Below are 15,462 nucleotides of genomic sequence, written 5' to 3' on the forward strand. Positions count from 1 at the left end.
GTATTCATTGATGAAATCTCTCAATGCAAACCACCCAAAAGTGTTAAACTTCTGTCAAGTCTATCAATTGATTACATCTACTTTGTGTGATCATGTTTTGTGTCTACTCTAAATTTTTAGATGGAAATAATTAGGGGTGGATACCGACTTGGCTTAATAAGGTCCAAGTCCAAGTTTAGGTCCAGTTGATGTTTTGTTTTATTAGACCAATATTAAGCATAGAGATTCAATACTGACAGTCTGACACGCACGACTATAATTTGTATAAAAGTTTCTTGGTGAGAAGACTTTCAAGATAAACCAGTGTTTGATATTTGAATGCTACACTTATTTTAAATGCCTTTTTTGTCAGAGGGGAGACTCAAAACACTTTTTATCAAACAAAATAGAAACATATATTTGTACTTTGTTAATTTTTTTTGGACTCAGGTTTTAGGCTTTCAGGTTTTTTGGACTCGGTTTTTGGATGTTAAAAGGTCCGAATCAGGTCCAGTGACCGGTATCCACCCCTAGAAATAATTCATTTTGCTGTACTTGTACAATGTACATGTAACGGGGGGTGCTCAAACATCGGACGTTTTTTTACGCGCTGGAACTCACGGCGCTCCATTGCTGGTTGCCAGAGAATGGTCATGTTTTAATTAATGAATTTTGAACACATTCATCTAAAGACCATACTTAGACAAGAAATGTATTCATACTGTTCATGGGCCCTTCATGCTCCGCGTTACATGCGGAAGAGGCTGTGAGACATTTTCACGAAATGTACCTTCTGATTTAGTGCTACGCCAGATAGTGTGCCTAACTTATTACGCTTTGGTAATTTTGCTCTCTTCGGAAGTTGGTGATGAAGTTAGGGAAATGTAAATAAGGCTTGAAGTCTGCTATATTATAGCTTTCTTTTGACCGGAAAATTTTGACTGTGTGCACTTCTCACGTCATGTGAGAAGGGCTATATCTAGCGCATCCCAGCTCATGTTTCCACAGGAAATAGGCTACTACGCGGCCCGACGTACGTATTGAATGCGGCCCGACTTACGAAATCATTACGAAAAAACGACACCGCTTACATCAACAATACTCTGTCTACTTATTGGGAAATATCTTCGCCATCTCTGTATTCAGTTTCCTTTTCATAGACGGTGCCAATCACATGTTAGCGCGTAACAAAACTGTGTGTTGAATCGTTCCGCCACCATCGCAGCCCAAAAAAATGGCGGGAAAACAACGTCGTCAGACGACAGCAATGTTTACGTTGTTTTTCTTTGGTCGGTTTTCTTCTCAACAAACACTTAAAGACCCAAATTTTTAGTGTTTTATGAAGTTATATTTCTTATGTGTATGATAGCTGTGTGACTTATGTATCTGCTTGGCACAGGTCGTATATTTAGGTGCCGGGCCGTCTAGCTACGCAGTGACCCTCTACTTAGCGCTACCATCATTATTGTCAAAATACTACTTTTCGACAAAACAAGAAATGAATATGTACACATATGTTTCGAATGTAAATGACAATTATGTGCATGAACTTGGGTTATTTACCTTCTTTATCAGCATAGTCATTGGACACAAACACGGCGTACTTATGCAAAATAAGATCAGTAAAAAATCCGTGCGATGTTAGAGCGTGTGCGATGTTAGGGCGCCCCACGTTATCTATCTTTTATTGAAGTTTTATGAAGAGGAGTATGAGTGTGTCCAGCATGTGGTCTTGTATGTCTTAATTAAAGATTTTCTTGTCTCTTTGCTTCTCCCCAGCTCATAACGAATGCCATCGACAGAGACCTGTCATGTGACGCTAGCTGCAAGATCACCTCCGTAAGTAACCAACAAAATTACTACTATACTAGCCCTGATGCCAGACTGTTTACTGGGCCTACACAGGTCTGTTCCTCTCTCATGGGCCGACATGAAACTTTTTTTGTTACTTTTGTTGTAAGTTGATTGAGTTGATAAATGAACGACTTTTGGGTTTTCTCCCCAGTGCACATTGAACGGCGCCTTTTACTAGTTTTAGACGATAGTATTTCTTCTGGTGAAATAGATAAACACATTTTTACTAGAGCCTATTAGATAGATGAATAAATAATACCTAATGAATAAGGAATAAATGAATAGATAATACCTAATAGATAAATGAATAAACAGCCTGAATTAGACCATGGGAGCAGTAGTAAAATTTCCTTGGGGGTAGGTTTGGCTGAGGAGCTGACCTGTGTAGGCCCTGGAAACAGTCTGGCATCCAGGCTACAGAATTATTTTAGATTAACTGCAATTACACTGTTACAAAGTGGGCCAATTTACTAATTTAATAGCCATTATTGGTTATCTTTTACCATTATATCATTAAGTGAACTGGTAGTTATATCGTAAATGCATCATCAGAAATTTTATTAGGTAGCAACATAAATATTTCATCATTGATATGGTGCAAATGAGAAAAGTCAGTGTATGTGTATGTGTGTGTACGAGCGAGGGAGCGTGCGTGCGTGTGTGCGTGCGTGTGTGTTATGTGTTGAATCAGGAAAGAGATTAACTTGAGGAACTCTGCCTGTGTCTGGAGAAGTTATTCTCTTCAACTCAGGTTGGCTGTAAATGCCTCAGGTCAGAGGTTATGTACATCTGGTCTCGACCTTCATTTGACCTTGCTTAAGTGAAAAGGCAGACCAAACGCGACATTGACCTCCATTTAACTGTAGAAACGTCACTTTGCACCTTTCCTGACATATGTTCTTCGTGCTAAGGACATATTTTAGAAAGACACCAAAACAATCTTTATTTGAAAGAAGGGAAATGTGTTGTGTAAGTTTTTACTGCTTAAGTAGAATTTTCTGTATTTCTATTTTGTAGTTTGTAGTTGACTGTGCAAAAGTCGCTGTACTTTTGGTTCCATTGATAAATCTTCTGTGTCAGTACTAGTGTGTGAAAATCCTTAAATTATGTTTTCTGGAAGACTAAACCTTTCCAAATCCGGATTTAGAAACCACTTCTCTTGCCCATTTCCCAAGGAAAACAGACTTGAAAACAAATTGAAGGCTAATGTCTTGGTTAGATCTTCTAAAAGCTGGTATTACAGTAGCCCACCAGACTGTTTCCAGGGCCTACACAGGCCAGCTCTTTGGCTCCAGGGCCAACATGGCCCCAAGTTTTAAAGTTTGTTTTGCATCAGGCCTGGCCCTATAGAGATGAGGAGTTGGCTCATGAGGGAAAATCTGTTATTAGACTTCTACAACTAGGCAAAGAGAAGTGAGCAACCTCAAGCCAACTGTACACACTCACGCCGTATCTTCAGAAAAGACGTTGTAGCCAAATAGTTCCCGTTTAGAACTTTATTCAAGCCCACATCCAGACCAGTTTCGCCTTGCATGTGGCTTTCACGATGGTTTATGGCTCAATTCACTGGTTAAAGACTTCTCCAACTGTAGTTAACCCTGGCTTTAGAAAGCTGGTGTTACAGATAAAACCTATCTACACATGTACATACATCATCCTACACTAAGACATAACCAAAGCTACATACTCTTCCACTTGTGCCTGTCTAACACAGCCCATATTGCCTGTGTAACCAGGGGTTGGGCCTTACTAAACAGCCCATTTCCTTCCAGTCAGCAGGGTTTAGTCACACAGGCTCTGCTAAAAAGGGCATAAAGCCTGTTAACATGTTGGGCAACAGTAGGAAGTTCTGTGTACTGTGTACTGTAGGTAGCTGAAATATCTACATTTTAGTCCATTTCAATCTTAAACCGACGCTTTTTACTGCAAAATGTCTGAATTGCAGAAACACACACTCACACACATACATATACACATGCACACACTGACACACACATGGTGACACATACGTTCACACACATACACACACACACATACACACACACATACATACACACACACACACACATACACATGCACACACACACACACATACACATACACGCACACATACATGCACACACACACACACACACACACACAGACAAGCCATTTTGAAAATAGGGTTTCTCTGTCAAACATACAATCATCATTGCTGTTAGCCTTGAACTGCTTTAACCCAGCCCAGCCAAGTGTATCTGACGGTGTGTCTTGTACAACCTTGCACTTGAACAGAATGCCTTTAGGCTTATCAGGTTGCCATGGTAACTGATGAGTGATTGACAGGTCCACCCACACAGGGACACCTGTGTCCCTTTCCCTGCCAAGGTGACGGAACTGTTCATGGATAACAAGAGAAATCTTGTTGACTCGCCTACTGTACAATTCAGTTTTCCAACTTTTCTTCTCATTTTTACCTTTGGGTGACTTAATTTACACACCTTAAGTGTATTACATGTATACTATTAGGGCGTTTCACCTTTTAGTGTACTTCATCTGTTTCTTTGGTCCTTGCTCCACACAGGCCACAAGTAGTGGAGTATGCTCAACTCCCATACTCTGCTTTCTCTGCTTAAAACACTCAGCACTTATTTTATGAGAAAGAGTCTTTCTCATAAAATAAGTGCTGAGTGCTAAGCAGAGAAAGCAGCACTACATGTATTATTATGTGCCATGTCTCAAGTCTTTCCGGATTCAAGGCAAACGCTCTACCCCCAAGGCCATTGCCACGATCTATTTTGTCTTGTTTCTTTTTTTCAATGATATCCAAATTGTTTCTTACGTTAGAAGAGTTGATGAAGAGTTATCATCTCAGACTATCAAAAATTGAACTGGAAAATATGTCTAAAGTACATTACATTTGTATCCCCCGAAAAAGTTGTTGACCAAGCTTGTAATGTTCTCGTAAGTCTATGAAAGTATGAAAATTGTCCAAATTGTTTCCTGTATAAGAAGTTTCCAGTTGCTTGAGTAACTGTTACCTTGCGTATCGTATTACCTGGATGTCTAATCATATAACCTTCATCAACATTCCATCAACAATATTCTACCCTGACCCAGAAAAAGTTGTTGACCAAGCACATGTACAACATCCTCTTTAAACTTTGAATTAAAGTCTGCGAACAACTTAAACATCCAAATTGTTTCCTGTTCTAGTGCATTTGTTTGTGGCTTACCCTCCCCGTAACCTCCTTAGTTCCGCCAGCCACGACCAATCAACTCCTAATAAGGGATTAAGATCTTCTTTCCTCCTTGCTGAGTCTCGAGACATTCCTTAGCAAGATGTTCAGGTTCCAGGGTTGAGGTGGTACGAGCGATAAGGTGCAAGGAAGTCGGAGGGTTGAGAATGTCGGTTGGAGAGTTGAGTCAGTGCAAAGTTGGACCCTACTGTCACTTTGATGTAACACAGAAGCGATATTTCTCTTTGTGTACCTGTATCAATAAAGCTGCTATAAGCACCCTTCAGTGTAACACAAGTTAGCTTCTGTATCTTTTTCTTTATACCTGGTATATAGCCATCCTTTGGTGTAACACACCAGCTTCTGTAGCTGTATAGCCAGTACTATAACGGCCCTTCGGTGCAACATATACTAGCTTCACAGCAACAGCTGGTTATATTGCACTGAATGACCTGTCATACCTAACCTTTGCACATCTAGCTGTAAGCGTTGTTTAAAGCTATCTACTGAGCTCAGCATATTCCTACTATGCTAAATATAATTTGGCAGTAAGTTCCACTCTACAATTATCACAGTTTCAGGAAAAAAGGAAGAACCTTGTCACAGTTCCAGGGGTGAGGTGGTACCAGCGATAAGGTGCAAGGAAGTCGTAGGTGTGGGGGGGAAGTGATGAACTTGAGAATGTCGATCAGAAAATTAAGTCAGTGAAAAGTTATACTCAACTGTTACGTTGATGTAACACATACAAACGTACAGAAGTGATATTTCTCTATGTGCATCTGTACCAATACAGCCGGTATAGCCGCCCTTCGGTGTCACACACCAGCTTCCTATATCTATATGTACATATCTGAATAGCCGGTATATCTGCCCTGGCGTAATACACCAGCTTTTGTACTTATCTATTTAGCAGTCATAACTGACATGAGTATCCTTCAGTGTAATACTCCACCTTTTACATGTATATCTGTATAGCCGGTACTATAACCGCCCTTCGAAAGTTGAGTCAGTGAAAAGTTGGACCCTACTGCCACAATGTCAGAATCAAACCATTCTTAACTGCATTAATTGATTTTAGTTCTAAAAGTTGGTGAACTGGATATTAAGTTCATGGAAACTTCCATGAGTCAACAACTGCACACAGCACCCAACTGTCAAGTAGACGCTACACAGAAGTGCCGATCTCTCCCTTGTTCTGACATCATTCAAGAGTAAGCCTTGATACTGAATTCCAACATGATGACATAAAACTAACAATAAAATGCAGTTTGTTTGCAGTTTTAAGGAAGCTGCTACATTGTGTATGTACAGTAAATTTGTTTATTTTCGTGGGGACTTAATTTTTCAGAAGAGAAAGGGTGGTTTTTGCGGTGTTTGAAATTCATGCTTGAAACAATTCTGTAGTACGTGGAAGGTTAGACATCCAGGTAACAGTTACTCAAGCAACTGGATAAAATTTTAAACAGTCAGATGTTTCAGACAGCATCCGCTGTCTTTCGTCAGTGATTACTGGTACTACAGGATTCTGTAGTACTGTACAATAGTTATAAATTGGAATTTAACATATATCCGGAATCAATTTGCCATTCGTGCTGGAGTGGTCATGGTCAAAATCACAGAAATAAACACACTCAAACATTTTAAGACTTACAGTAAGCTGGAAATCTAATCTGTCTTAAGGCAGAAAGAAGCCATATGTTTGTACCGAATCAAATATCCTCAAGACTTATCAAGTGACTTGTTGAGTTGGGAAGTTTTTGCCCATGACTCATGGCTAGGTTGTGGAAAGTGGTGTCTAGCTGTGGGGTTGATATTACACAGGAGCGACAGCCTGATACCAGTTCTTAATCATACAATAGAATTGTGCCAAGTTGGCCCTGACACTGACATTATTACACACTGTTTGAATTCTCAAGCTGTTTTCTGGTATATCTTTTAATGTTCACATATACCTATTGTTGCCAGTCATATTTGACATACCGTTATTCTTGAAATATAAATTTTCACAGTTTTTGTGGTGACCGAGCAAGTACTTGTTTCAGTTGTTTGGTGCCATGATATTGTTACGATCGAAAACGTACTCAGTTCAGTTCATCCTCTGTGAGGTGACACAAATGTCTCCACATGTTCCTGTCGCACAGTTCTTAATCGTTAACATCCTCTTTAATTACCTTCTTAAGAGGAAAAAAACGTATTAAACAGATTGAAAATCTCCTTTCCACTCCTTCCACAAATTCAATCCCTGTGAAAATAAATGAGTCCGATGATGCGAAATGGCTGTTGTTATTTAACTGTTATCCGACAGACAAGTTCAGTTGAAGAAACCATCAATTGTAGTTCCAGAATGTTTCCTCTCTGTCCCACCTGTTCTACCAGGGCCCAACTCTGACCCATGGTCTATTGCTCCAGGCCTGGAGCTAACTAAGGGCTGCACCAATGTGGTTTCTTTATTCTTGGATTTGAAACAAAAAAGAAATGTATGTTGAACTTGAAAATCAACATGAAAACAGAGTCTGCGGAGAAAGTCTGTAACTAAATGGTGCTTACAGTTTCAATGAGTGAATATTGTCAAATTCAAATTACTGGACCGTGGTTTTATGTTTAAACCATGTTGTTATCATCTTGTCCCAGGGCTGTCTCTCCAGCTTTAAATTTGTTTCCGTCCCACTCATTGCTTGGTAGCCAGTGTTTTGAATACCTGTTGTTAGAATCATTTCAACTAGCTCAGGAAGATACAATTTCATCAACTTCTTGTATTGACATTCAGATTTTGTGATGGACTTGGTGAAATTTTTGTCCGTCCGAACTAGCAAGTTTCCGTCAGACAGAGGGACAGGTCCTGGAGACAGCTCTGTCTTTTTCTCTTTCAAAGTTTTTTGCTTCAAAACACCAGAGAAGCAAGACGGTAGATTGTTGTGGCCTGAGCTAGCTTTAATCAAGTTAACAGTTAGCCGCAACAGTTAAACTTCAGAATCGTTTAGTTTTTGCAGTCAGTTTTGAAGGTTAAGGTCGCGTTCCCATAACCTTCTTCTCCAGCTATTCAAAACAAAGATACCAACACCACAAACTAAGAGCAATGAAAAGAGATTTTAAGTTCCGTGACATTTATGGAGTTACAACATACAAGTATTTTTAGTCAATCAAGTTGTAGTATAGATATGAATGATGACAGATATAACTTGCATGATAAATAACATGTGTACTGCCACGGGCTATACCAATCAAATTTTATTAGTTTTGACAGTGTTGAAAAAGTATGAATATGATAAACTTTGATTAAACAATAAATTTGCATTTACAGTCAAATCTGTAAAAGTGACCACCTCTACAAAAGGACCACCTGGCCATTGTCACCACTTTTTGGCAGTCCCTTGGATAACTTTCCCATTAACACAATCCTGTCTATAATGACCACCTGTCCACATAGTAGACCAGATTTTATTGACCCCCTGAGTGGTCTTCTTGGGCAGGTTTGACTGCAGATTACTTCTATATAATCAGTCTTTACATGTGAAGAAGATACAGAAAGTAAAAAACACATTGGATCAAAAACCTACAAGTTCCCATAACATATACTGGAACATATACATTTGTACATGCAAAATACTGTAATTCACTTTATCTTCACGGCAGCAAAATTTCACGGTGTTAGGAAAATGGACTTTTTCACTGAACTTTAAGTTCACGGTGGCGCCAAGTGATTTACAGAATGGATGTGTGAAGGAATCAGAAATAATAACAACAGGGTTTTCCACGGCGATGATATGTTCACGGTACAGAGGTGACCGTGAAAACAGTGAGTCTCTTTATAAGTGATAAGTTCACGGTAACTTATCAGTGAAAGAAACAAGAATTACAGTAATCTAATGTGACAATGCTATTTCTTCTACACCCACATAAAGTATGAAAATCAATTGGACCAGAATGCGGAATCCCCCAAGTCATTACAACAGCTGGCTCTGCTCCAGACCACAGTCATGTCCTATTGCCAAACCACTCCTTAGGAGCCACAGATGTGCAGAATATGTTGGCACTGAATGTCATGTCAAACCCTCGAGCCATGGAACTGTCCTACACAATAATCTATTACGATAAATCATAAAGGTACAGTGGTCATGCCCTATTAAAAATATATACTGTAATTCACTTTATCTTCATGATGGTAGCAAAATTTCACAGTGTAAGGAAAATTGACATTTTCACTGAGCTTTAACTTCACGGTGATGGCAAGTAAGTGATTTACAGAACGGATGTGTGAAGGAATCATGAATAACTACCTCAGGTTTTAAGGGTGATGATAAGTTCACGATACAGAGGTGACCGTGAAAACAGTGAACATGAAGTTACAGTGAAAGAAACAAGAATTACAGTAGTCTATGGAAAAGTGTTCACCTAAATTGATCATTTATTACCTTCAAGTTGTAAGAAAATGTATACTAGAGATTTTCTTATTATAAGTTTCCCATCTGACATGTTCTGCAACAGATGGCATTGCACCAAGCCACAGTACTACTAGTCCCATCCCATTGCCAACCACCATCATTATGAGCCACAGTTGTTCATACTTACTATGGCCTGGAGCACACAGGAAATGTTGGTACCAAACATAGTGACACTGACCCTGTAGGCCATGGAACTGTCTTACAGTAAAGTTACACTAAATTCATTGATACCTTGAATAAAAAGACTCTTTGTAACGTTACACAACCAAGTACTGTATTATCTTGTTCTGAAAGAAGGTCATCCTCTAAGTCATGGATATTTCCTTAAAAAAGTAAAAACAACAGATTTTAACCTCTTATTATTAATCTACAAATTATGCAAAATTCTCAGGACTCTTAGCACATAACAGTAAATACATAACCATTTTACGTTGAATTAGAGTAAACCAGAATTAAAATTGCATCATGCGTTGCACAAAATGGCATGTAGCCCTCTTTCATCCTGTGTGTTTTGCAACTGGGAATTGTTTCTGAAAAATGTATGATTACCTGGAATTGTGTTTGTTGTTACTTCATACATGATATGCCTTTAGACGCAGTCTGATATGTAAACACCTGAATTCCCCCCTGACTTCCTTTGATCATATAACTGTCTCAAGACATGACCCGTGTTTAACTCCTGACTTTGAAGAATCTTAAACACGAAGATCTAAAATAAATAGTAAGCACGCCAAAAATGCTTGACCCAAATTTGATCGTTAAAGTGCTTTTGTACCTTATTAAATGCCAAAAAGTTATCTCAAAAAGTTGGCTGACAAAAAGCTGAAAAGTTTTTGGATAATTTTGTGAAATATCTTGCTTTTTATTTTTCTCTGATGACTAGTTATTAGTACATAATACAATGTAGCAGGAATAGAATGTACCTTAAACTCATTTACCTCTGTAGAAGTTTACTAGCAGCAAACGTTTAAACAATTCTGTATTACAGTAGTCATAATCATACAAGGGAGAAGGGACATGCAGTATGTATTCACTGTACGTAAAGCAACCTCTGCAAAAAACACAAAGATAAAACCACATTACCCCACACAATCGTGCAGTGTCTGCAACGTTTCAGAGTTAAGTATGTTGGATGTGCTATTCCCCAGGCAGGGGAGGGGCTAAACTGAGGAAATGGTTGGGATTTTTCCCCCTGCAGCAGACATACCTGTCCGCACTGCCTCCCGGTATGACGCACTTCTCACTTCGACAGAACTGCAGGGCTTAACAGTTGGATTAAACGTTTGAACTTTGTTGACAGTTGGATAACCAGAGGGATTAGCATTGTACTTAATTCTGTAAATGTTGAAACATTGGCAGTGGTTTCATCTTTGCGATGACATCTCCGCCACCATTTCATGACACCACAAGCATATTTGTTGCCAATATATTAATACTTTAAGTTACATGTACGCTACATAATTGTTTCAACCGCAAACTTAAATCTCTGTGAAAACCCCTTTCCTATAACGACCTAAAAATCTATTGCGAAATTTAGTCCCCGTGGAAATAAAAAAATTACAGTGCAAAGATTTTATAAACTTGGATTTCACAGCTGTGTACCACCAGTCAAGTTCAACAGTACTCCTTCTGGCACTATCTCAGTACAGGCCACTATAGTAACACTTGCTCCCGGCCATGTCTCTCTTTAGTCTTAGTTGTTAATCTTACAATTGAACACAATGTGTTGCATGTCTCCGCTACAAAAAAATTATAAACTTGGACTTCACAGCTGTGGAACACCAGTCAAGCTCAACTCCTTCTGGCACAATCTCAGTACAGACCACTACAGTAACACATGCTCCCGGCCATGTCTTTTTTAGATGTTAACCTTACAATTGAACACAATGTGTTGCATGTCTCCGCTACAAAAAGTTTATGAACTTGGACTTCACAGCTGTGGAACACCAGTCAAGCTCAACTCCTTCTGGCACTATCCCAGCACAGGCCACTACAGTAACACATGCTCCCAGTCACCCCTGGCCTCTAGGAGACAACACCACCCACACATGTGCCCAGGCTAAGAGGGGGCCACTGGAGAGCTAGCCTGGGTCGGTGCCCTTGACCGACAGCCATCTGACCTTGCAGATGAGCCTGTCATCCCAGCTTAGGTCAGGGGATGGAATGGTGACCCCTAAATACAAACAGTTACTGAACCAGTTTTAGAGAGGGACTGGGGTAAAGATGTTTTGCTATGGTGGGTGAAGACTTAGCCCACTTTGTTTGGGACCCTGGCAGCAGTATAATCAAAATACATGTACTGGATGCTACTATGATAATACTACTAAAGGATATGATACACCAGTTTTTAGGTCAGGGAAAGGTACTGGTGACCCCTAAATACAAACAGTTGCGGAACCAGATTTAGAGGGGACTGAGGTAAAGATGTTATGCTATGGTGGGTGAGAGTGGTTTAGGCCAGGGAAACCTACTGGTGACCCTGGCTAAATACAAATAATTGCTGAACCTGTTTTAGAATGGGAACTGGTCTCAAGTCTTTGGTCCAGGGTTTGAACCCCTTGAATAATCTTTCCAAATGCAAGGCAACAGTCTACCCTGCCAGGCCACTGCCCCAGTTTGACCATGACAGTTCAGGTTTGATTAATACTATGCTGACAGGTTCAGACAGGATTGTGAAACCTGATCTGATTCTGTTTTAGTTCCATTTCCCAGCCTGTGGGCAGAGTGGGTTCAACACTGATAAGAGGGGAAGGGTCAGAGAACAGGCTAATGAGTTAGTCTAAGAGATATTGCATTCATGTACATGGCTATGAGACTACAATTACCATTACCTGTACATGTTAACTTAAGTTCATTTCCAGGCCTGTGGGCAGTGTTGGTTCAACACTGATAACAGGAGAAGGGTCAGAGAACAGGCTAATGATTTGGAGTTTTGAGATATTGCATTCATGTTCACTAAGGTCACCTACATGTAGATTGGTTGGTTCTCAGACTTTAAGAAATATGCATAACTGGAAAAAATGCAAGAGCACAAAGCCTGAGGACCACGTCAGGCTGATCATTAAAAGTCAAAATTTATTTCCAACATATATTTTTCTTATGCCCCTTTTTATTTTCTCCCCACAGTGCCAGACAGGATGTGATTCCTGGACAAACACATCCCTAGCGGACTGCACAAGAGCGTGTGTAAGTATACGACTCTGTTTCGATTGATAATTTGAAATTTGCTGTCATTGATAGTAGCTTACAGAGATACAGCTGCTAATTCAGGATACTTTATTTAAAGCTTTCAAGAGCTTTTGACATTTGAACCTTCAGAGTCATGAATGATTAATGAACTTTTTCGCTAAAGAAGTTCACACTAACTAATCTATAAACACTTTGGTTTTTCCAGAATGAAAGTTTTACAGCCAACTCCACAGTGAAAGTAGCACCTTGTTCTACCGGCTGCACATTCGCACAAGATGTCTATGTTGAAAGAATAAAAGGTAAACAATGCAACTTTTTCTTTGTATGTTTTATGGAGAGATGTGGCAAGTGGTCAGTATGTGTTTGTTACAAAATGTATGTGCCCAACTTTTGAGTTATGATGTTATTTACTTACGAGTTGAATGTTAGAGTTGACATCAGGAAGTGAAGATACAAAATGTACTAACATGAAGGTGTCAGCAAACTGGTACGAGTCAGAGGCTGTTACAGTGTGCATTTGCCTACCAATGCTAGAATGCTGCAGTTTTATTACAAGATGCTAGGGTGGCTACATTGAATGATGACAGGAACTGTCGAAACTGCCCAAGAAGACCACGCAGGAGACCAATAAAATGTGGTCAATGTGGACAGGTGGTCACTATAGACAGGATTCTTGATGCTTGTGTCAATGGGAAAATATTATTCTATTATTTAAGGGACCACCAAAAAATGGTCACAATGGTAAAGTGGTCCTCATGTAGAGGTGGTCACTTGTACAGATTTTACTGATCTCCATTTAGCAATTGCAAGATACTGCTTGCTATCAATCTAGCTAAAGCCGCCAAGGGTATCAGAATTTTGATACCGATTGTACTTACTAACCTTCAAACTGTTGTTTTTTGTTTTTTCGTTTGTGAATGTCATAAAGCCAGTCTAACTATATTCTCTGATTTCAGATGACTTGAATTCGCCCTCCCCACCCTCCACCCCCAGCAGTGCTCAGGTCTCCCATGACTCGGTCGTGTTACAGTGGAATGAAGCTAACAGTAGCCTGATCACATATCTGGTGCAGTGGAGATATAACACCGGCAACTCAGACTGGAGATTTTACCTGCCCTCACAGGTAAGAATGCAATTCTTGGTGAGTTTGTTTGTTTGTTTGTTTATTTGCTTGTTTTGCATAACAGGTAAACCGCCTTTAGGTTTAGCACACCAGTTTTTTTTTTTAGAACTGCAACAGTGCAATACACGTGAGACACAAGCAGCTATTGCTAGTGTCGTGACCCACACATGATTATACCCATTTTTACGTCTTGGGTGGAGTGAGGAAAGTTGTGTTAAGTGCCTTTTTCCCAAGTGCACAAGATCGGTGGTATCAGGGGATTCACACCCGGGACCACTGGGTTCTGGGCTGAAAACCCTGCCGTTACGCCACACGACCCCACAATTCATAAAAGTTGATTTTAGATAATCCAATTGACGTTCTTTTGGTATATTTATCCTTCCCCAGCCCCTCCAGGATCCCAACGTTACAGTGACGGACCTTCACGCCTACACGACCTACAGGTTCCGGGTCCTGTGGCTCATCACTGATGAGGAGTTCATCGCATCTCCGCAGAGCATACCCATACAGACCCTGCCTTTCGGAGGTGTGAATCTTGTGATAACTTTTGATGAACACAGCTAATGTTACAGCCCTTAAATGTGCATGTAGATAAAATTGCTTAGAGCTTACGTGTAGCTAGGAATAGGTATTATCAGCTATTTCATATTAAAGACTTATTTCAGAGAAAATAATTTATTACATTAATCATTAAATGAATCTAAAAGATACATAGATGCAATAGAACTTTGGTACTTTCTTAAAAGTGCTCTCCTTAGTCACTTCTAAAAGCCCTTGAAAACTGGAACACACTTATCTTTAAAAAAATAGTTACTGAAGGAACCTTTTACATGTATGTAAAAAATGTAATTGTGTACAAATGTATACCAACCAAAGTGTGTTCAGCATTTCGTACTTAAAGTCATGGATATTTCCTTGAATGAAAACAAATCACACTTTCACTTATAATTTCTTCACAAAGTAATGCTGATACCAAAGAACTTATGTACGTTGATTTGTGCTTTCCAGCGCCCTCTAGCCCACCAATCATCACCCAGCTCACCAGTCCGACCACGCGCTCCGTTTACATCACCTGGAACCCGCCGCAGTTCCCCAACCGGCCGCTCACTCTGTACAAACTCCTCCTGACCAACCTGGATGACACCACAGCCGTAACCGTCTTCAAGGATGTGACCGCAAGCCAGCGGTAGGTGTGCTTATTCATTGAGATTTTATCACATTTGTGGAAAGATTGACATACCAAACAACTATGACAGGGGTGCTAGTGTCACCAGAATGAAAATAGATGTCACTTGAAGACTGGAAAATGACTGCATGCATGATGTACAAAATGACTAATAAACTGGTGGATATAGCGACTGCTAAGTATCTGATACCAGCTCAGAAAAGAACAAGAAATAGTCATGCCTTCAACTATCAGAATTATCATATTTTCCTGGAACTGTTATAGAACTTGGAACTCGTTACCATTAAGTACAGTAGGAACATCCTCACACAATGCTTGCAGTTAGATGTGCACAGGTTAGGTGTGACAGAACCTCTAGCTTTACATCCTATCCGAGGTACGTCCCTAACTGAAGCTGCATGTAGGTACTCATTTTCACCTGAGTCGAGTGAGGAAATCAGTGTGAACTGCCTTCCCAATGCCTGAATCCAG

General features: G+C 39.9%; 1 protein-coding gene across 1 annotated transcript in view; it reads left to right on the plus strand.

The window, feature by feature from the left end:
* The window catches only part of LOC136446295 (proto-oncogene tyrosine-protein kinase ROS-like), a 35,924-nt gene that overhangs the window by 13,177 nt on the left and 7,285 nt on the right, over positions 1–15,462 (plus strand). The window contains exons 2-7 of the mRNA XM_066445009.1: positions 1,759–1,818; positions 12,620–12,679; positions 12,888–12,981; positions 13,639–13,805; positions 14,193–14,331; positions 14,814–14,991. Coding sequence (XP_066301106.1) covers positions 1,759–1,818; positions 12,620–12,679; positions 12,888–12,981; positions 13,639–13,805; positions 14,193–14,331; positions 14,814–14,991 — 698 coding nt within the window. The remainder of the gene's footprint in view (positions 1–1,758; positions 1,819–12,619; positions 12,680–12,887; positions 12,982–13,638; positions 13,806–14,192; positions 14,332–14,813; positions 14,992–15,462) is intronic.

Source organism: Branchiostoma lanceolatum, chromosome 1 (assembly GCF_035083965.1).
Source record: "Branchiostoma lanceolatum isolate klBraLanc5 chromosome 1, klBraLanc5.hap2, whole genome shotgun sequence".
In the NCBI taxonomy this organism is placed as follows: Eukaryota; Metazoa; Chordata; class Leptocardii; order Amphioxiformes; family Branchiostomatidae; genus Branchiostoma; species Branchiostoma lanceolatum.